The sequence below is a fragment of the Cervus canadensis genome, chromosome 15 (genome assembly GCF_019320065.1).
Source record: "Cervus canadensis isolate Bull #8, Minnesota chromosome 15, ASM1932006v1, whole genome shotgun sequence".
Classification (NCBI taxonomy): domain Eukaryota; kingdom Metazoa; phylum Chordata; class Mammalia; order Artiodactyla; family Cervidae; genus Cervus; species Cervus canadensis.
This window is the reverse complement of record NC_057400.1, coordinates 21,576,607-21,600,470: the sequence shown is the minus strand read 5'-3', so window position 1 is coordinate 21,600,470 and position 23,864 is coordinate 21,576,607. Positions and strand designations below refer to the sequence as shown.

The 23,864-nt window shown below is 35.5% G+C and overlaps 1 protein-coding gene and 1 pseudogene across 1 annotated transcript in view; both read left to right on the top strand.

Moving 5' to 3' along the window:
- The window catches only part of LRP1B (LDL receptor related protein 1B), a 2,049,143-nt gene that overhangs the window by 1,372,666 nt on the left and 652,613 nt on the right, over nt 1-23,864 (top strand). Inside the window, exons 30-31 of the mRNA XM_043488135.1 lie at nt 12,448-12,622; nt 13,587-13,681. Coding sequence (XP_043344070.1) covers nt 12,448-12,622; nt 13,587-13,681 — 270 coding nt within the window. The remainder of the gene's footprint in view (nt 1-12,447; nt 12,623-13,586; nt 13,682-23,864) is intronic.
- Nucleotides 5,610-5,786, top strand: LOC122454093 (annotated as a pseudogene).

The window sequence follows — 23,864 nt, the reverse complement described above, 5'->3', positions numbered from 1 at the left end:
TCATCTGCATATCTGAGGTTATTGATATGTCTCCCAGCAATCTTAATTCCAGCTTGTGCTTCTTCCAGCCCAGCGTTTCTCATGATGTACTCTGCATATAAGTTAAATAAGCAGGGTGACAATATACAGCCTTGACGTACTCCTTTTCCTATTGGGAACCAGTCTGTTGTTCCATGTCCAGTTCTAACTGTTGCTTCCTGACCTGCATACAGATTTCTCAAGAGGCAGGTCAGGTGGTCTGGTGTTCCCATCTCTTTAAGAATTTTCCACATTTTGTTGTGATCCACACAGTCAAAGACTTTAGTACTGCCTAGAGTTATACCTTATAGAATAAAAGGGTATCCCCCAAAACTCTGAAGTATTGCTTATGATTAAGAGTAACAAAAAAGAAAATTACCTTAAAGCTCCTGATATAAGCCAGGAGTAGCACAGTTGAGTTTTTATACTTGTATCTATGCTGATTTTATTTTATCTATCCTTTATTCCTCAAACAATGCTTGAAAGGTAAGCATTACTTTCTATTTTTAAATTTGAGGAAGCATTTTCTTCAGGGTGACTATACTAGGAAATAGTAGAGCTTTGTCTATCCAAGTTTGGATTTAGGCCTTTGACTCCACAGCTATCCTCTTTTATTCCCCTAAATGTCTTTTTTTTTTTTTTTTTTTAAACACGTAAGGGACCTCAGCAAGGTAGAGAGAAGAAGCTTTACAGCAACCAAATGATTTGTGCACAATATCCCTTTCCAGTGCTCACTAAATATGCACTCAGTATATTCTGCAGAATTCGTCTAACAGTACCTGGATGAAGGATAGGATTTATTTTACCCTCTCATCAAGGCTTTTATTTATTATTCTAAAACATAAGGAAACACTTTGAAAATATGTTGACAATCTTATGAAATTCCAGGTCACCATCCATAGAATCCCCTTTTTTTTTAATTGTAAAAGATTCCCATTGTATCTGATTATTCTAGGACAAAGTATACATTGTTCTTCTTTGAAAAATTTAAGACTCAACTTTGAGCAAGCACAACTGCTTAAGCAAAGTATATTTTTTAGTACTAGTCATCTGCTATATGAATAAACTGAACTGTTAGGTTGAGTTTAGCAGAAACTAAAATGGATATAAGAAAGATGAATATAAACTGGAAGTTTATTTCTATAAACAACACTTTCTAAAGTAGTTGTTCAGTCACTTAGTCGTGTCCAACTCTTTGTGACCCCATGGACTGCAGCACACCAGGCTTCCCTGTCCTTCATCATCTCTTGGAGCTTGCTCAAACTCATGTCTACTGTGTTGGTGATACCATCCAACCATCTCATCCTCTGTCATCCCGTTTTCTTCCTGCCTTCAATCTTTCCCAGCACCATGGTCTTTTCTAATAAGTCAGCTCTTTGCATCAGGTGGGTGAAGTATTGGAGCTTCAGCCTCAGGATCAGTCCTTCCAAAGAATATTCAGGGTTGATTTCCTTTAGGATTGACTCCTTTGTCTCCTTGCAGTCCAAGGGACTCTCAATAGTCTTCTCCAAACCACAGTTCAAAAGCATTAATTCTTTGGTGCTCAGCCTTCCTTATGGTCCAACTTTCACATCCATACATGGCAACTAGAAAACACATGACTTTGACAATAAGTCCTTTGTCAGCAAAGTAATGTGTCTGCTTTTTAATACATTGTCTAGCTTTATCTAAGCTTTTCTTCTAATGAACACACATCTTTTAATTGCATAGCTACAGTCACTATCTGTAGTGATAGTAGGAAATTATATGATGATATGCTTGTTTTAACTGCAAAAATATAAATCATTTTAAATGCACACCTTTAGATAATATTGATATTGTGTAAATTTTATTCCCGATGATACTTTGAATCTAACTGGACCCATTTCAGAGTAGAATTCCATTACTATATAAAATTGTTTTCCACTTCTACCAACCATTTTGTCAGTGAGTACTAAGGATTCATTCATTTCCTCTATTTTCTTACCCAGTAAGAAAAATGCTTAGACAATAAAAGCTATTATGAAAATTAGACCAGAGAATGAACAAACACAGGTCAGTAATAACAGTGAGATCTAGATTCTGGTAACAGGCCTTGAATCGAAGTAGAAAGTTTAGATGGGGAATATCTGCCTGAGGAGGCTTTACAAATAGCTGTGAAAAGAAGAGAAGTGAAAAGCAAAGGAGAAAAGAAAAGATATACCCATTTGAAGGCAGAGTTCCAAAGAAGAGCACAGAGAGACAAGAAAGCCTTCCTCAGTGATCAGTGCAAAGAAATAGAAGAAAGCAATAGAATGGGAAAGACTAGAGATCTCTTCAAGAAAATTAGAGATACCAAGGGAACATTGCATGCAAACGTGGGCTCAATAAAGGACAGAAATGGTACGGACCTAACAGAAGCAAAAGATATTAAGAAGAGGTGGCAAGAATACACAGAAGAACTATACAAAAAAAGATCTTCATGATCCAGATAATCACGATGGTGTGATCACTCAACTAGAGCCAGATATCCTGGAATGCAAAGTCAAGTGGGCCTTAGGAAGCATCACTATGGACAAAGTTAGTGGAGGTGATGGAATTCCAGTTGAGCTATTTCAAATCCTGAAAGATGATGCTGTGAAAGTGTTGCAGTCAATATGTCAGCAAATTTGGAAAATTCAGCAGTGGCCACAGGACTGGAAGAAGTCAGTTTTCATTCCAATCCCAAAGAAATGCAATGCCAAAGAATGCTCAAACTACTGCACAATTGCACCCATCTCACATACTAGCAAAGGAATGCTCAAAATTCTCCAAGCCAGGCTTCAGCAAAACATGAACCGTGAACCCCCACATGTTCAAGCTTGTTTTATATAAGGCAGAGGAACCAGAAATCAAATTGCCAACCTCTACTGGATCATTGAAAAAGCAAGAGAGTTTCCAAAAAATATCTATTTCTGCTTTATTGACTATGTCAAAGCCTTTGACTGTGTGGATCACAATAAACTGTGGAAAATTCTGAAAGAGATGGGAATACCAGACCACCTGACCTGCCTCTTGAGAAACCTGTATGCAGGTCAGGAAGCAATAGTTGGAACTGGACATGGAACAGACTGGTTTCAAATAGGAAAAGGAGTACTTCAAGGCTGTATATTGTCACCCTGCTTATTTAACTTATATGCAGAGTGCATCATGAGAAATGCTGGGCTGGAGGAAGCACAAGCTGGGGTCAAGATTGCCTGGAGAAATATCAATAACCTCAGATATGCAGACGACACCACCCTTATGGCAGAAAGTGGAGAAAAACTAAAGAACTTCTTGATGAAAGTGAAAGAGGAGAGTGAAAAAGTTGGCTTAAAGCTCAACATTCAGAAAACTAAGATCATGGCATCCTGTGCCGTCACTTTATGGCAAATAGATGGAGAAACAGTGGAAACGGTGGCTGACTTTATATTTTTGGGCTCCCAAATCACTGCAGATCATGATTGCAATCATGAAATTGAAAGACCCTTACTCCTTGAAAGGAAAGTTATGACCAACCTAGACAGCATATTAAATAGCAGAGACATTACTTTGTCAACAATGGTCCATCTAGTCAAGGCTATTGTTTTTCCACTAATCATGTATGCATGTGAGAGTTGGATTATAAAGTAAGCTGAGTGCAGAAGAATTGATGCTTTTGAACTGTGGTGTTGGAGAAGACTCTTAAAAGTCCCTTGGACTGCAAGGAGATCCAACCAGTCCATCCTAAAGGAGATCAGTTCTGGGTGTTCATTGGAAGGAGTGATGTTGAAGCTGAAACTCCAATACTGATGGCCACCTGATGCGAAGAGCTGACTCATTTGAAAAGACTCTAATGTCTGGAAAGATTGAGGGCAGGAGGAGAATGAAATGACAGAGGATGAGATGGTTGGATGGCATCACCAATTCAATGGACATGAGTTTAGTGATGGACAGTGAGACTTGGCGTTCTGCAGTTCATGGGGTCGCAAAGAGTCCAGTATGACTGAGCGACTGAACTGAACTGAACAGAATTTTAATTTTCATCCATGAAGCCTATTGGTGGAAGAAAGTAGACATCTGTAATTTAAAAAGTGCCTATTCTTAAGCACAAAGAGCTGGACACACACGTATAAAGAGAAGCAAGTAGTGATTTGTAGATAGGTAGGTCTTATAGAAGAGTAAACTAGAAGGTTAATATGTTAGCAGAACAGAGGGTCTTACACCGGAGGAGCTGTTTTTGTGTTTTTTTTTCCCCTTCCAATACAGTGGAAAACAGCTGAAGACTTTTATGGGTGGATATTGGACAGTCAAACTCCTTTGAAGATGATGCAGGTATAACCTTGATAACTAGATTGGAAAAGTGAGAAATTACAGGCAGGATACACTTAGAAGGTTATAGAAATGATCCAATCTGAAATAAAAGCTAGGTATAAGTAGATGACAGACAGCAAGAGTGGAAACTGAAGTAACTGAACCTGATGAATGTAAGAGGTAAACTTGACCAAATAATTGGAAAGATATTAGAGACATTGATCCATAGGAAAATAAAAAGAGACTTGCTTCAGACTTTTCTCCCTAATCAGCAATGATATGCTTCTCTAAGACAGGAATAATGATAAGGTTGGGATGTAAAGCATATAAGGATTAGTGAAGAAGTTATAATTTTGCCATGTTCTTAAAAAAAAAAAAGATTTAGAAAACATGCATATGTGTTAAAAGTGAGAAAGCCAAGGTCATGGTAAATACTCAGTTGATCAGAGTTGGAGAGCTGTAAAATGCCCGAGGATAAGCATTAAAGATTTCTAAAGTATTTGTAATGTTCTTAAGATGGATTATGGATGTATTGATGTTTTCTTAGTTTGTGTACCATCATGTGTTATATATATAATAACATATAGATAGATATATATATACACACATACATATATACTTTTATGATCAGAGTTTTTCATAAATGCAACAGAGTATTTAATATTTACAGAGTTCCTTTGAGAAAGCTTTTCACAAGTATTACCAATTTGCTTTTTTAAGCTTTGCTTGCAAGAACAGAGAAATACTTGCCAAAAAAAAAAAAAAAAAAAAAACCTACTGCAAATGAGTTTTGCCTGGCTGAAGCCATAGCTGCCCTGAGAGTTATGAATCCCCTCCTCTTTGAAGGCATACCTGATTTGGGGCAGAAGGCTTGGTGTCCACTCCCAAGATGCTGGTGTCAGTAAGTCTGCTTCATAGAAAGAAGGAAAGAAAAAAAAAGATGATTCTCACAAGCAGAGAATTGACAACCAGTCCATTTTTATTTAGATTTACTGACATGTTAACCAGTTTGCATGCTTACCTCAATCCCTCTTTCATTTAAGGCCTTCTCTCTGAATTATATCTTTCAATGATCTTAATTTAGTAAGAATTTGTTATTGATATATGAAAATAGTTGTGTTTAGTCTTCTTTTTATAAAGATATTAATTGCAGTAAAATATATATAATGTAAATATCATCTCAAACCTTCTTTTTTTTTTTTTCAAACCTTCTTAATTGTACAGTTTAGTAGTGTTAAATACATTCACAATGTGTAACCAATCTCCATAACTCTTTCCATCTTACACAATGAAACTCTCCCCATTAAGAAACAACTTCCCTTATACTTACCTGGCAGGGGAGATACCATGATCACGAAGGTGGTTTTAACAGGGCGAGGCTTATCCTTTGCACTCTGGATGTGCTGACCCCTGCGATTTCCCCAAATGTGGGAAACTCGACTGCATAATTTGTGGTAGTGGGGAAAAAAAAAAAAAAAAGAAACAACTTCCCATCCCCCTTCTCATTTTCTAGAAACCACTATTCTATTTCTATGTCTCTGAAACTACTATAGGTACCTCATAAAAAAGGAATCGTCTAGTACTTACCTTCTTGTGAATGGGTCTTTTCTCTTAGCATGATATCTGCAAGTCCATCCATATTGTAGCATATCAGAATTTCCTTTCTTTTTAAGGCTGAATAATGTTCCATTTTATGTATGTATCCCAATTTGTTTATACATTCATCAGTCAATGGATGTTTGAATTGCTTCACTCTTGGCTATTGTGAATAATGCTACTGTGAACATAGGTGTATAAGTATCTCTTTGAGAACTTTGCATTCTTTTGGTTATATACCCAGAGGTGGAATGGCTGGATCATATGGTAATTCTAACTTTTTGAGAAACTGCCATACTATTTCCCACAAAGGCTGCACCATTTTACATCCCCATGATCAGCTCACAAGGGTTCCAGTTTCTCCATATTCTTGCCAATGTTATTATTTTCTTTTTGTTGTTGTTGTTTTTCTTGTTTTTTGTTTGTTGGTTAGTTTTCTATTATTAGTAGTAGTCATGCTACTTGTGAAGGGCTTCTTTGGCAGCTCAGACGGTAGAGTCTGCCTGCGATGCAGGATACCTGGGTTTGACCCCTGGGTTAGAAAGATCCCTTAGAGAAAGGAATGACAACCTAATCCAGTATTCTTGCCTGGAAAATTCCATGGACAGAGGAGTCTGGTGGACTACAGTCCATGGTATGGCAGAGGGTCAGACACAACTGAACAACTTTCACTTTCAATTAATAGGTGTGAGGTAGAATATACTTGTGCTTATGGATTCACATTAGGATTCACATTTCCTAATGATTAGTGATGTTAAATATCTTTTTGTGCTCTTGTTGGTCATTTCTGTGTCTGCTTTAGAGACACGGCTATTGAGTCATTTGCCCATTTTTAAATCAATATTTTGTTGTTGAATTGTAGTTTGAAATATGATGTTGTTGAATACAAATTCAAAGTTTAGTGTCATTTTCTCTCAATCCTTTCCAGATATTATTTTACTATCTTTTCACATCTCTTGAGAATCTCTGTGTTTGTCTAATTTGTCATTCCTTTTTTTCTACAGAATATATGTTTTCTCTCTAAATGCTTTTAAGTTCTTCTTTTTCCTCATGACTGTTTTTATTTAGCTGTCTAAACTTTACTGGGTCATGTCTTTCGTCAGTGCAGGGAGAAAACACCCTCAACTATTGTCTCTGACCATTTTTCTAGCCTAGTCTCTTTATTCCTTCCTTCTGAAACTGATTAGATGTGGTAAGTTATTCATTCTAACTTCCAACTCATCTAATCATTTTGTTTCTGTTTTCTTTGGCTAACAGTTTGCCTTGCAGTTCATCAGATGTCTTGCAATTCACAAGTTGTCTTGCAGTCACTAGTGTCTAACCTGCTGGTTTAACCATCTAAATAATTATTCTTTTTAATATTGTCAAGTTATTTTGCTTCTCATTTATATACATTTCAAGAAGATTTTTTAAAATAAATTATTGCACCTTGCTTATTATTTTGAAGTATATTTTTTTCCTTTAAAATCATCCACTCAGCTTTCTTTATGTTACACACAATAATTTAAAACCATGTAGGCTTTGGAAACTTAAACCTACTCTTTATTTTTCTCGTTATTCTTCCTCTTATGTCTTATTCTTTGTGTGTGTTTTAATTTTTCTGACCTATTATGAAAACAAATTCAGTATAGAAATTGTAAATGCTTGGGTGGAGAAAATTTGTTTTCTTCCTTAGAGGATTTGAATTTGTTTCTTTTGGAGAAAAGGAGTCATTATAAGCAAAGAACCATTCTCCTACACAAACAATGGATGCATCTCTTGCCCTACCATAGACCTATGCTTAGATTTTTTCCTCTCATACCCATAAGAGAGACAGAAAAAAATTTTTATATTTATTTAAAGAATCATGCTCCTTTTTAAGCAGGCATATATATATATATGTTTTTGTTTTTTTTTTTTTCCTTTTTTAACTCACCTGAGGATGTTGACCATTCTGATATCCTGGGATTGCACTTGTTTAGCTCTGCTACTTTTTGTCGGTTTAAAGACTGAACACTCTTGCACTGAGCGACTAGTAATCCAGGAATCTCTAGATTTTCATTACAAATTGTTGCTCCTATGGCTACACCAACCTCTATATTCCTACTTGGCTTCCTTTATGATTTTATGTAACATACAATTGTGTATTAGCATTTAGAGATTTTTCCATCTGTCTTATGAACTCAACAACACATTTCAAAGTTTTAGTTTATCATACATCAGGGAATTTTGTGGCAGTGGAAGACTTTTAGGAATATCTAATCTGTCTTATTTTAAGAAGTGAGAGTCATTGGAAATAGGAAATTGAACTTTCTGAAAAATTTGCTCAGAGATATTGGCTTGACTTGAAACAAGGAGTTTAATCAATTCATTATTTCAGTATTTTTATCAAAAAAGCAAAAATATCATTAAATGTATTTCAGTTGTTATTCTTTTCCTGACCCCTTTATGGTGAATTTACTAGGACATTCCAAAACAATAAGACTTGGGCAGTAGTGATGGTCAAAAAAGACATAAGTTTTATTTTAGATATAAAGCTGATAATTAGAAGCTCCAAACTAATGGACAGAAGAAGGGTTAGGATAGAAAATGAGAATTGAGATTACCTGAATACGTTTAGATGTGTACTACTGAAAATACTCTTGAGGATCTTACATCTGATATTTTTAACTTAGCTCACATATCCTTATAATTATAGTTTGTCCATATTATGAATTTATCAAAAGCTATTTATTTTGAAGGCAATGCTGTTGTTTTTTGAGGAGAAGAGCTATAAAGATAAATTAGCAAGGGGCCTATCTTCAAGAAGTATATGTGAAATAAGTAGTATGTTCACAAATAATTATCATGTTACATAGAAAAGGATTGACCAGATATAGTCCTATTGAGTTAGATAGATAGAGAAAATCTTTAAGACTGGAACATATAGAAGAATTGATTAGGTTTTTGTGGTTGAAGGGCAATGTTGCCTATCAACTAAACTATTTTGCATGAGCTTTAGAAAAAATAATAGGTATGAGGTCCAGGTAATTCTGTATAGATTGGAAAGATCAGGACAAGTATGGAAATCTGAGAAAATGTCAATATGACTCAAGGGTAAGATAATGGGTCAAAAATGGTGAGAAATAAGGTTGGACAGACAGTTATATTCAGATTATATAGAAAGCCAGGCTAAGGAATTTCAGCATGACTTTGAGTGGTTGGAAGCAATCAAATACCTTGGGCAATTGAAGGTCACAATCCGGAGCTCTCTAGTCAGAAAAATAACCTGGAGGCAACTAAATCAACTGCCTGAAAGAGGAAAATACTGTATGCTCTGCAACATTAAAGATAGAAACAGATTTGAGACAGCACAGACCGTAGAGTTGACAGGGACTGAACAGGCATTAATAGCTTACATTTGGGCTTCTCCGGTGGCTTAGATGGTAAAGAATCTGCCTGCAATGCGGGAGATCTGGATTTGATCTCTGGGTTGGGAAAATACCCGGTTGAGGCCATGGCAACCCACTCCAGTATTCTTGTCTGGAGAATCCCATGGACAGAGGAGCCTGGCAGGCTACAGTCCATGGGGTCACAAAGAGTCGGACACAACTGAGTGACTAAGCACAACATACAGATTGCATTTGGCTATGCTTTCCAATTTAAGAGTGCAGTGCATTCTCTAGGTTGTATGTTTAGGTGTCAGTCAGAAACAAGTAAATGAATTATGAGGAGTAGAGACAGCACGAAAAAAATAAGCAAGCAAACTTTGGATAGCATGTATTTTAGAGGAAATAAAAGCTTTATTTTTGCAGTACCAAGCAATTCAGGATAAAAAGGCAGAAAACATTAAATCCTTGGATTGGCAAAGTATCCCTCAATCCTGAATTAAGCTACATAAACACACATCATCTAATATTCACAAAATCCTATGAATTATCTATAATTAGTCTCATTGTGCTGATAAGAGAAAGAAGCCGAAATTTAAGTGACTTCATTAAAGACAAAAAATAGGCACCCAACCTAGAACAAAAGCCAGAAATTCTCATTATTGTTTCTCAGTAACCAATTAAGTCCAGAGAGTAAAGGAAGAAGAAAAAATATCCTGAGTGAAGCAAAATAAATATCTGACATGGAAGGTCTAGCTTTACAAGGGTGTTGTGTTATTATTATTCTTATTGTTTCTCAGTGAAAGGCAGACTGGATGAGAATAAGTAAAAATAAAAATAAATTTCCAGCATTGGGTTGAGAAATGAAGTTTGCATTCAAAATCTGCCAACTTAACAGAAATTAATGATGAAAGGTACCTTGCAGAGTGAGAAGTTGCTGCTTACAGGATAAATTGAAACATGGGGAATACTTTTAGGACACTGTGATTACAAGTTATTTAGAAATAATGAAATGAATATTGAGCAGGAACCCAGGCTCTGTCAAGACTCAAGGATGTAAACTTGAGGTTGAGCCTCCTATGCCAGCACTACACATCACAGCTGACCCAGAACTGCCAGGAATCCCTTTTTTAAAATTTTGAAGTGAAGTGAAGTGAAGTGAGGTCACTCAGTCGTGTCTCTTTGCAAACCCATGGACTGTAGCCCACCAGGTTCCTCTGTCCATGGGATTCTCCAGGCAAGAATACTGGAGTGGGTTGCCATTTCCTTCTCCAAATTTGAACTAGCTGGCAAATTTTACAAATCTGGAGTTTTCACCTTTCAAAAATGTTGCTTGATGGCATCTTTTGAAAGCTATAAAAAGGGAAGATGTAGCTTCCCAGGTGCCACAGTGGTAAAGAATCCTGTCAATGCAAGAGACCCTGTCAATGCAAGAGACACAGGAGACAAAAGTTCACAAGTTCGATCCCTGGCCTGGAAAGATCCTCTGGAAGAGGAAATGGCAACCCTCTCCAGTATTCTTACCTGGTATATTCTATGGACAGAGGAGCCTGGCAGGTTACCGTCCATGGTATCACAAAGAATCAGCCATGACTGAGCACAGGACAGACAGAAATTAGATGAGCTAAGTAGCAGCCACTCTGCGTTTCTAGAAGCATTTGGCATGGAACCGCTGCTCTGGGGCAGTAGCTGCAGCACTTGGGAGTTAGTTTTAACTTTGCTGAATCTTCGGGGCCTTCTCAGATCTACTGAATCAGAATCTTCATTTGCACAGTCTCCAAATGTCTGATAAATTTGAGTAACAGGAGTCTGGAGAACCCTTAGAGGTACAGCTATCTAGGAAATATAAAACTTTTTAAAATAAAGGCAATACTCAGTTAATGCATTCAAATACTACAAACTGGAAATTAAACTGGCCTTATGTATGACCAACCTAGACAGCATATTAAAAAGCAGAGACATTACTTTGCCGACAAAAGTCCGTCTAGTCAAAGCTATAGTTTTCCAGTAGTCATGTATGGATGGGAGAGTTGGACTATAAAGAAAGCTGAGCACCGAAGAATTGATGCTTTGAACTGTGGTGTCAGAGAAGACAGAGAATCCCTGGGACTGCAAGGAGATCCAACCAGTCCATCCTAAAGGAAATCAGTCCTGAATATTCATTGGAAGGACTGATGTTGAAGCAGAAACTCCAACACTTTAGCCACCTGATGTGAAGAACTGACTTGTTGGAAAATACTCTGATGCTGGGAAAGATTGAAGGTGGGAGGAAAAGGGGCCAACAGAGGATGAGATGGTTGGATGGCATCACCGACTCAATGGACATGAGTTTGGGTAAACTCCAGGATTTGGTGATGGACAGGGATGCCTGGCATGCTGCAGTCCATGGGGTCGCAAAGAGTCAGACACGACTGACCAACCGAACTGAACTGAACTGAGCTGTGTATCTGTTAAAATGTTGAAAAGATTTCCTAGTATCCATTGTTTTAACACTTTATTTTTAATTTGTTTCTTTAATTAAAATGTGCAATTATATTTAAGCCATCTTTTTTTAAAAAGATGCCCAGTTGAATAATCAAGTAATAGCAACCCAAATATTCATATTGGCTGTAATGAATAAAAACATAATTAGATTTCAGTAATTTCTTTAGAATCCACCTCGGAGGAATGTTAAAAGGATTTCAGTTTCTTTGCTCATATTTCAGTAAATTTCTGTTAATTATCCATTTTAAAGATGTTCAACTCTCTGGTAATTCTTTTCAGAAAGTTGAATTGTTTTATTTAACTTCAGTAACAAATTGGCACTTAAAAGATAAAATGGCCCATTTGTTGATGGCCCACAAGTACTTTCCCCTGACTAGAAAGATGTGCTACCAACTAGAGAAGCTATTACTCTAATTTGAATTTTGGTCACCTTGGCCCATAGGACCTCTGCCTACATCTGCTCCTTAGTGTTTACTAGCGAGTCATTGACTGTTAGTGCAATTTCAATGCTAATTGTTACTTCAGGTTTTCAAATGGCTCAGCAGTAAGACATTAACGATTATTCATGCTTTAAGAAAGGCTGATAAGGGAATAAGATTACAATCTTGTACAATTTTAGCTAACAAATTAAAGTGTAAATTAAATTTTCCCTGAGACAGAAAATAACTGACTTGGAAAGCCAAAAGAATGAGAAATTTCATTCACTTGTGATTTTCTCTTTCCTGTTGTACAGATATTCAAAGTATCAGAGGGTTAACCGTGGACTGGGTCTCACGTAATTTATACTGGATTAGCTCAGAATTTGATGAAACACAAATTAATGTGGCAAGACTAGATGGCTCCTTAAAAACCTCAATTATCCACGGAATCGATAAGCCACAGTGTCTAGCAGCTCACCCAGTCAGGGGGTAAAGTATGATTTTTTTTTTTAAGTTTTTCAAAATTTTATACACCTTTGCTCTGATTTTATGTAAAAATGTTGTCGAATTCAGAAGAGACGTACGTATACATATGTGTATATACATATAAGCTATACAGTAAAAAAAGCAAATGTGAATATGGAAATTATAGGAGATCCCTGGTTAAAGATTTCTGCTTTCTGTATGAAATCAAATTTTTATATATTACTGTAAAATTTTATCAGTTTATGTTTACAAAGAGTGACAGCTCAGAATGAAAAAAAAGAGATAGAGAAGCCTAGAAAAGTTGTTAATTTCATTTCAAATACCAGTTGTTAATAACGTGTTTACTATGATTTGATGTTATGGTCACTGCAAATTAGATCACATTCTCCCATCTTCTGGTTAGTCTTCAGGTATGCATGTAGAAAACTCATGTAGAGCTAAAAGAAAGTCTTTCTCCTTAGTGCTTTCAACAGGAATGATTGAAATGACTTTGTTCCCTTCTCTGGTACCTGATTTTTCTAAATCAAGAGAATTCAACATTGATGAATGATTTTAAATGGAAATAATTTACTGTAGTTAAAGTTAAGGGTTTCCCAGGTGGCACTAGTAGTAAAGAACCCGCCTGCCAATGCGGGAGACATAAAAATATGGATTCGATCCCTCATGCAGGAAGATCCCCTGGAGGAGGGCATGGCAACCCACTCCAATATTCTTGCCTGGAGAAGCCCAGGGACAGTTATGGGTGTAGAGGAGAAACAAGTGAGATAATGGGTCTTCAGTGACAGGAAAAAGTAAGAGTGGTACTTCTTCCCAGGCAAGTGGCTCAACAATTTGGGGACTTCCTGGAAAAAAAAAAAAAAAATCCTGAACCAATAGTTTAATATTAACTTAGTTCTTCAACAAATGCTTCTAGTCAACAAGTAGGTCTATTTCTAATATTTTTAAACCATATCTCTTTTGAATTAAGGAAACTCTACTGGACAGATGGCAACACAATTAACATGGCAAATATGGATGGCAGTAATAGCAAGATTCTCTTTCAAAATCAAAAGGAACCAGTTGGTAAGTTTTATTTTATTATATATATATATTATATATATATATATATTTATAGTTAATCACTACAGTTTTTAATATGACAAATCTGTGCTCATACAATGGATCTTTGATCATGAGCCTGAAAGAAAATATTATAGATTGATAATATAAATTAAATCAGAAATTTATTGATCTTATTGAATCCATTTGGTTTATGTAGGGTAGGGAGGAAACTTTTTTTCTGGAGAAGAAGTTTTTTTTCAATAAGATAATTTTTTATAGTATCTAAAGTATGGAGGTTGCTTAAAACTTAATGTAATTAATACATATAATATCTTATTCTCACTGGTGAATATCTGATACACCAATGAGACACCAATTGCTTCAGTGGTAATATGATGTACTGAGGCTTCCTCTGATCATCACTGTTGTGGCATTATTAATAGTTACAATGACTTGAGTTTAAGCCTTTAATATTTAATTTTCAGCAGTTTTCATTTACTCTGCAGGGTGTTTAGTTTTCATTCTACCTTTGTTAACCACTGTAAATCATCACATGAAACTTCATGGTGCTGAAAGACAGCTTTGAGTCATTCCCATAAATGATCTTTGAAAATCAAACTACAAGGATTTTTTTAGAAGATAATGTTACATATTTACACATAGATATCTATACATTATGCTAATCTTTTCATACAGTAATCATTTTCCTCATGATCCCTTATACTTCTTTGAGAGGGCTTAATTTGTCATCTTGAAGTACCTTTTTAAAAAATCCAATAATGAACCTGGGTTTTTATATTATATTAAATGTATATATGCAAAAGAAAACCATAATTTTGCTTTGAATTGAATACTATATATTTTTTAATCTTGGAGTAAAATCACTGCACCATGGGACTTTTCAGCACTAATTTCTTTGTTTTAGAAATGTGGAAATATACTTACTTGAAGTATCTCATTTTTAATAATGATGATTCAATAAAGGAATAATATCAACAAGATTTACAATAAATAGGAATTTTTATGTGGCCCATAGAATAAGCCTCTGATGTAAAATGATACTATTAATGACTCTTTTCTTTGGACTGTTGGTTCTAAGATGTGATACACAATTGAAATTCAAGGTAGTGTTAGAAATTAAAGGCAAATAGAAATGCTAATACTTCTGTGTAGAAGATGATAGAACAAAAGAAACAAGGGACTCTACAAGATAGGACCCATACAAGGGACTTAATTTGGACTAAAGCAATTCAGTCAGTGCTTATCTGGAGTTGTTCAGCATATTTAAAACGGAAAAGTGAATGTGATTGAAACAGTGTGAGCAAATAAAGTTCTTACATTGTAATGTGGTAGCCATAGGTTACACCAAAATGTTAATTCACATGCTTGTTTTTATAATGGGGAAAGCCTTATCTTTCTTAATACTAAATTTCCATTTTCCTACCCAAAATAAATTAAAGAATAGTTGTATATGTATAACTTATGTAAAGAAAGTTTGTAAGGAAAAGAATTAGTGTTACGCTATACACTTTGTAGTTGGCCCATCAGACGTCATACACCACATACTGTTAACTGTGTATGGATGATGATTCAACATCATCATTTATTTTAAAGGTACATCACCATTAAACATTTCAACATCATCATTAAAATTTTAAAAAAATTCAAAATGACACCATTAAATATTAATTTGTGTGAGATATACTATTTTCTCAGAAATAACCCAGAACCTCATTACAAAGCATATCTGAAGTCAAGATTCATGAGTATGGATTGTGAGTCATATATTCAGTAAGCAGATTTTCATTATCAGATTTTGTATTCAGCCTGTAGATAAAAATTGAGCATTGTTCTTTTTCCTTTAGGGGCACAGGAACCTAAATCACTTTAGATTCCACTAAGTGAATTTATCCCAGTGACCTTGAGCAAATTACAGTTAGCTTGGTTGTACTTGCTTTCCTCATCTGTAAAATCAAGGCAAAATGCCTATTTTTATAAAGTTCTCATGAGGATTAAATGAGGAAAACTTATGAAAAGAACATCTGGCCTTTCATAATAGAACCTATCAGGACAAGTATTAGAAAGTATATTGGGTCCCATAGACTGGAATTTGAATGATTTGATTGTCTGCAGTATTAAGTGCGTATAAATGAATTCAGTGAAGAATAAACACAGAACAAAATCCACAGAAATCTAGCAAAGGAATATATGTAACCAAGTGGGCCCCTGAGATGAGCAAACTTTTATGCACATCTGAGGATTTCTATATTGTCTTGATGTTGATACTCAGAGGCAAGCACGTTTGAGGCACTCATGCTGGGTACCTCATGCTCCCAGATTTTGTCAGCATAGCCCCCCGCCCAGGGCAATAGACAGCTGTGCCCTCATCTTGTTCTAAGAGTTCTTGATGTGGTTTACAGGCATGGGTTACAAGTTCCTTCCAGTAATTAGGTTACTAGTCGTGTTTACCAAGTGTTAAGATTGACAGTCTCTGTGACGTAAATGACAGGTTGTGTTGTCCATTGATAAATGTGTTCCTCTTACTGTTTCTTCTCCCTTCTTTGTCTAAGCTGTTGGCTATTTGGCTCTGTAGGGGAGGAAGAGGCTTTCCTATCACTTTCTAGGTTCTTTTGGCTGGTCTAATGCAAATATACCTTAGAGATATTACAGCTTCAGTTCTAGACCACTGAAATAAAGCAAATATCACAATTAAGTGAGTCACACAAAAATTTTTGGTTTCCCAATGCATATAAGTTATGTTGTACACCATACTGTAGTCTTTCAAGTGGGAGATAACATTGTGTCTTAAAACAGTGTACATACCTTAATTAAAAAATACTTTATTGCTAAATTCCTAACCATCATCTGAACCTTCAGCAAGTCATCATAGTAATGGCAAAGACTACTGATCACAGATCAATGTAAGAAATATAATGATGTAAAATTATGAGATATTAACCAGTTGTGGCACAGAAACGGGCAGTAGTCAGATGCTATTGGAAAAAAATTGTGCTAATAGACCTACTAGGTGCAGGGTTGACACAAACCTTCAATTTGCAAGAAACACAGTATCTTCAGAGTACAGTAAAGCAAAGAGAAATAAAATGTGGTATACCTGTAGTGAAATTCACAGAAGGCAGGAGAAGAAAAACAGGGAAAAAAACTTAATTATGTGCATATGGGAGCCCCATAAAAATGATATCCAAAGAAGCAACCAAAGCAGGAAGCTTTTTTACCTATTAGATAAAGAAAATTGTTTGTGAAGATTTGACAAAACAAAGGGATTTGAACTTGTGGTTCCAAAGTAATGAAGAGGTAACTAACCTTATTAATACTCCTTTCTTGGCCTTGGATTCCCTATCTCTGGCAATAAGGATGCCTTCTATCTTCCTGGTACAAGGAGGATACTTTTTCATGGGAGAATTAGTCCTTGTTTTCAGAAAATCAAAAGAAGGTCAGTGTATTCTTCTTTCACCAGCTGTTTAAGTAACTTTAAATCAAAATGATTAATATGCCCACATATTCACATTTAGGGGTGGCCTGTCCTCAACCCTGTCAGTTTTCTAGCATCTCAGATGTTTCTCAAAAAACATAGAACAAGTAAAAATTAGTTGGTCAGGTTATCTACTTATTGACAATTTTTTTTTAAGCACAGAGTATAAATATAGAATAAATTATTCAGAATGCAACCCTTATTCATTTCAACCTTGTTAATTGCAATTTTTGATCTATCCCAGTAGGCTAGAGAGACTCTTATCTGTAAATTAACTGTAAAAAGTATTACTGCTGAGTAACTTTCTAGTAGAAAATCCTATCTATATTCAGTTAGTTTGAATTGTTCATTTGTGTGGCCCCAGTTAAGATGATGTTTTCAAGATTATTATAGGTGCTATTAAAACAGATTAAAAGCTATATTCCATAGTAACTATTTTTCAAGTTGTAGTGTTTTTACTGTGTGTGTTTGAATCATTTTCTTAAAATATATTCACTAATATATTATTTATGAAGTTACACAAAATACTGAAGTATTTCAGATTTGTTTTCTTTTTTAAAGTTTTTTTTTTTTGCTGTTATTTTTTTCCTCTCTTAATGGATAATTTAGAGCTGTAGTGTAAATAAGCAGACTCTCCTCCCCCCAAAAAAACTTGTTTTTGGTTTATATACAAATTTAAATGCTATTTATTGTAGCATCAAGGTTAAGTCTCATATGGAAACATTTGATAATGCAAGAATCTTTGACATACTCTCAAGAAGTCATGGCATTGTAATCTCACTTTATAAGATTCTTTTAAAACTATTCCCCTGAGATAATTTCTAAAATGGAATTTTTAAGTCCTATAAATGAACATATGAATCTGTGAATAAGTGCAAACCTATTTTTGTTTGTATACATGACTGTCATACCTATGAAATACTTATATACATGGGGAATTTTTTTACTGCTATTTACTTACTGAATTTCACTGATATTTTATACTTAGGAAATTATTTTAATTTCTTTTTTTTATAACGAATCTGTCTGGGCAATCTCTGGCTTAAACTCCTTCCCACCGCATTCCCTGAACCATTTCTATGAAGAAAATTAGGTGATTAGGAAAGGAGGAGATACTTACTATTCAACTGATTTTTCTCCTATGCATATTGATTGTCAGATTATAAATTATTTTGGGGAAAATATATAGAACAATATATAGGAAAAAATGTGCAAAATGCAAGGAGAAAAAACAATATTCTGTCTGGTAAGCCTGGGGAATGTCAACTGAAAACAAACATTTTCTATCACCCTTTATGAAACCTATATTCTCACTGAACTTACACCTTTGTGTTTGCATGCACTTAACCTGGGATATATGATGATGATAGAGAATCATCATTTTGGTAACAAAAATAACATAATTATTTTGCCTACTTATTAAGGACTTAAAATATGCCGGGTAGTTGCAAAATGCTTTCATTAATCATCTCATAGTAATCATTTCTAGAAAGCTTTCTTTATACTCTTCCTTTATAGATTCAGAAACTGAGACTTGCTGAAAGAAATGAGTTGCCTGTCATGAATGGTAGAGTTGCAATTCAAACCAAGTTTGTCTGCTTCCAAAGTCGTATTAAATCTATGCTAAACCATTATGCTATGCCCACAGAGGCTGATTTCAGATAGTAATTACCTGACCTCAAGCAAAGATCAAGGAATAAAACCAGTACTCTTTCATGCATAGAGAGTGGAAAGAAAAATGTGCAGCTTATGTGCTCCTGAGAAACATGGGGCCAGTTAAGACACTGCAGCCAGCTTTTTTGAGCAACCAGGGGTAGGCAGCACCAGTTTAACCTCTGTGCCTATTTTGCTGCACAATTAATTATTTCTGAATTTTTAAATACATATTTTAAACAGTAATGCCACTGATATACTAAGTTTTCTTTTTTTGCAGAATGGTTTTTATAGTTTAATTGACTGAATTTCCCTTACTTGTTTCCTGTTTTATCCCTGTGTGTGACATAACTTGAAAGAGAAATTCATCCTGATCTTATCAAAAGACCCAACTTTACATTTTATGAGTGTGTATCACTGAAGACAAAGTAATTGCTGCCTTGAGGCAGTTTGGGCTGAATAGCTTTGTTTCTGTTAAATACAAATCACCATTCCCATTATCCATTGTTGAACTAAATATTTTCAATTAAGAGTTGTTGCTCTGTCTTGGATGCAATAAATGCTTAGAACAGTTTATAAAAGAGGGGATTTTAATTTACTACTTAAAGTGATTGCCAAGTTTACAATGTTTGCATATTATGAATTTTATCCCTTAAGCCTCATATAAAGCATCTTGACTTGTCAATCAGCATTATAATTTGTGGCTTATTCTTAAGAATCTAGTGTACTATATATTTTATTTTCTTGATGTGTTCCCTTCACTTTAAATGTGATCCCAACCAAAAGTCATTTGTTTACTCAACTTTCAAGTATACCTTCTTGAAGCCTACCAAACTATTAAATTTTAATTGTTTAATCATTGCAACCCATATTGTGTATACATGGATTTTAAAATTTTTCATGAATAACATTCATAAACACTGTTGAGCATGTCAAAAGAACTCAAGGATCTCACTACTTAAAAATAAGATTATTTATATATACTTATTACTCAGCACACTCACTTTTATTATTCATGAAGCTCAATCAACATATAAGGCTATGTACCATAAAAGAAATGATAATAATATGTTACCAAAAAGACCAGGAGAATTAACAAACTGATATTAAAATTGCACATTCATGTACACAAAAATAATTTAAATTTATTAATTTGATTTTTTAATTTATTAATTTGATCTTTTACTCAAATGTGATGAAGTATTTAAAAAAAAAATTATGAAGGGTATTTAGGTTCCAGACTCTGAAAATAAAACCTGGGATACATTATCATAGTCATAGTCCAGTAAAGGAAAAGAATAGAAATATAAACCATTTGATGAGATCTTCTGTAGAGTTAAACAACAACAAAAACACATACCGTTCATGAGTACTATTTCAAGACAGCATATAGTATAAGTAGACACTATGAAAAATAGAAGAAACAACTCATTCTTTATTGAAAGAAAAATAGAAGAATAAGCTGTTATCAAATTGGTAATATTTTTAAGTTTCAACTGGAATTTGAAGAAGACATACATTTTTGCTTTTGAGTTATGAGAGAAGTAGAAGGGGATTTCCTTAGTCTTAGTAGAAAAGGGAAGAAAAAAACAGACTTAAAAGGGACAAATCATATTTTGTCTAAAATCTGAATTATTCTGTGTGCCTAGTTAGGGGAAAGAGTATATAGCCCAAGGAAATGTTTAGGATTATATTGACAGGAGCTATAATTTTAAAGTATTCCAATGACACAATTTAGTGCTTTAAAGATAGTTTGCTTTATTTTACCTATCAAGCTATAAAATAAAGTTTAAGCAAAGTATAAAACTACAGGTTGTTGTTCTTGTTCAGTCACCCAGTCGTGTCCAACTCTTTGCGAGCCCATGGACTGCGGCACGCCAGGTTGCCGTGTCCCTAACCATCTCCCAGAGTTTGTCCATGTTCATGTTCATTGCATCGGTGATGCCATCCAGTCTTCTTATCCTCTGACGCCCTCTTCCCCGTCTACCCTTGATCTTTCCCAGCATCAGGGACTTATCCAATGAGTCATCTGTATAGGTATTAAACCTTTTAAAATGATCTTTTAGAAAAAAAAAATTTCTTAACAAAAAGCTTGTCACTAACTCTGGGTTTCTTCTAATTTGCATGTTATTTTCACAAGGCACATAATTTTTACCAGTCACTAAGAACTTGAATGACACAATAATTGTCCCAGGTAAAATGATTTATGTGAAGGAGAATAGAGGAGATGCTAAAATCTTAATTTGATAAAATAAATAACAAGGAACCAATTAGCTTAGTTCTGTAGCTCTGCAGGTCATCAGTGACTTCTTAAAGCAGAGTGAATTGAAAGGATGAGTTCAAGCAATAATTTAGATCAGGTTAATAGAACAATATAGGTAACTGCAGTGGAAGAAAATTTAAAAAAAAAAAAAAATTTCATCTAATTTCTTAGGTTATTTCATCTACCTTCCTCCTTCCAGGGTCTGGCTAGGGCCCTGGAAATTAGACTGACAAAAGCCAAAAACAGCTTATTAACTTGTGTAGCACACATACATGTGAGAGAAACACATTGAAGAATAACTCAAAGGAGTGGTGTGAACATGTGCTTATAGCATCTTCAGTCAGTTCACCTCAGTTGCTCAGTTGTGTCCGACCCTTTGCAACCCCATGGACTTCAGCAGGCCAGGCTTCCCAGTCCATCACCAACTCACGGAGCCTACTCAAACTCATGTCCATCACATTAGTGATGCCATCCAACCATCTCATCCTCTGTCGTCCCCTTCTCCTCCTAACTTCAATATTTCCCAACATCAGGGTCTTTTTCAATAGGTCAGTTCTTCGCATCAGGTGACCAAAGTATAGGAGCTTCAGCTTCAGCATCGGTCCTTCCAATGAATACTCAGGACTGTTTTCCTTTAGGATTAACAGGTTGGATCTCCTTGCAGTCCAAGTGACTCTCAAGAGTCTTCTCCAACACCACAGTTCAAAAGCATCAATTCTTCAGTGCTCAGCTTTCTTTATAGTCCAGCTCTCACATCCATACATGACTACTGGAAAAACCATAGCTTTGACTAGATGGACTTTGTTGGTAAAGTAATGTCTCTGCTTTCTAATATGCTATCTAGTTTGGTCATAGCTTTTCTTCCAAGGAGCAAGTGTCTTTTAATTTCATGGCTTCAGTCACCATCTGTAGTGATTTTGGAGCCCCAAAAATAAAGTCTCACTGTTTCCATTGCTTCCCCGTCTATTTGCCATGAAGTAATGGGACCAGATGCCATGATCTTAGTTTTCTGAATGTTGAGTTTTAAGCCAACTTTTTCACTCTCCTTTCTCTTTCATCAAGAGGCTCTTTAGTTCTTCTTTGCTTTCTTCCATAAGGGTGGTGTCATCTGTATTTCTGAGTTTATTGATATTTCTCCTGGCAATCTTGATTCTAGCTTGTGCTTCATCCACCCTGGCATTTCTCATGATGTACTCTGCATATAAGTTAAATAAGCACGGTGACAATATACAGCCTTGATATACTCCTTTCCCGATTTGGAACCAGTCTGTTGTTCCACGTCCATTTCTAACTGTTGCTTCCTGACCTGCATACAGATGTCTCAGGAGGCAGGTCAGGTGGTCTAAGATTCCAAACTCTTTAAGAATTTTCCACATTTTGTTGTGATCCACACAGTCAAAGGCTTTGCCATAGTCAATAAAGCAAAAGTAGATTTTTTTTCTGGAACTCTCTTGCTTTTTCAATGATCCAGTGTGTGTTGGCAATTTGATATAACATCTTACCAAAGAACAATAAATTTGTAGAGAAATAAAAAGATAAAGGGAAAAGGTTTTAGACTTAAAGAAAGTAAGCTATGAGAAGGTAATTACATGAGAAAAACTAAGGAAAGATAAGGGTCATTTTCGTAAATTCCTTTCAGTGCTATCTCTGGGCTGGTAAGAGTCTACACTTTTCTCTGGTGATTAAGAGGTAAGCCTCTTCCCAGGTGGCACAGTGGGCAAAGAATCCACCTGAAGTGCAGAGACATGGTTTTGATCCCTGGGTCAGGAAGATCCGTTGGAGGAAGGCATAGCAACCCCCTCTAGTATTCTTGCCTGGAGAACCCCATGAACAGAGGAGCCTGGGGGGCTACAGCCCACTGGGTTGCAAAGAATTGGACTGACTGAAGCAACTAAGCACAGCAAAAAAAAAAAAGTGGGGGGGGCAGAAATCTTTTATTTTTGTTGTCTGTTGTTTCTTAATTATTTTCAACTCAAGATAATCTTTAAAATGGTCTTAGAGTGGTGTATTCTGATGCCCTACATATTCAACATTTTACTGAAAATATTTTTTAATTGAAAATTTATTGAGGTAGTTTTAGATTCACATGCAGTTGTAAAAATAATACAGAGGTATTCCATATATACTTCTTCTCATTTTCCCCAACTGGAATATTATATAAAACTATGGTAGTGAAAGTGAATGTCACTCAGTCATGTCCGACTTTTTGTGACCCCATGGACTGTAGTCCATGGAATTCTCCCAACCAGAATACTGGAATGGGTAGCTTCCCTTCTCCAGGGAATCTTCTCAACCCAGGGATCAACGCCTGGTCTCCGGCACTGCAGGTGGATTCTTTACTAGCTGAGCCACAAGGGAAGCCCAAGAATACTGGAGTGTGTGGTCTATCCCTTCGCCATTGGATCTTCCTGACCCAGGAATCAAACTGGGGTCTCCTGCATTGCAGGCGGTTTCTTTACCAACTGAGCTATTGGGGAATAAAATATTACAACTCAGATATTGACCTTAATACAATCTATCAATCTTATTCAGATTATGTATTATTAGCATTCATTTGTGTGTGTGTGTGTATTCAGATCTACACAATTTTATCGTGTGTACAGTTTCTTATGCTAATACTGGAGTCAAAATATTGAATAAACTGAATCAAGTTCTGTGCATAAGTAGGGAAAAAATAAAGGGAAAACAGGGTAGTGAATAATTCCAGTATCACAACAATCTTTCCTAATACCCTTTTATAGCCATATTTACTCTCTTCCCCCTTTTCTTATCACACTGTCTTCCATTTCTAAAAT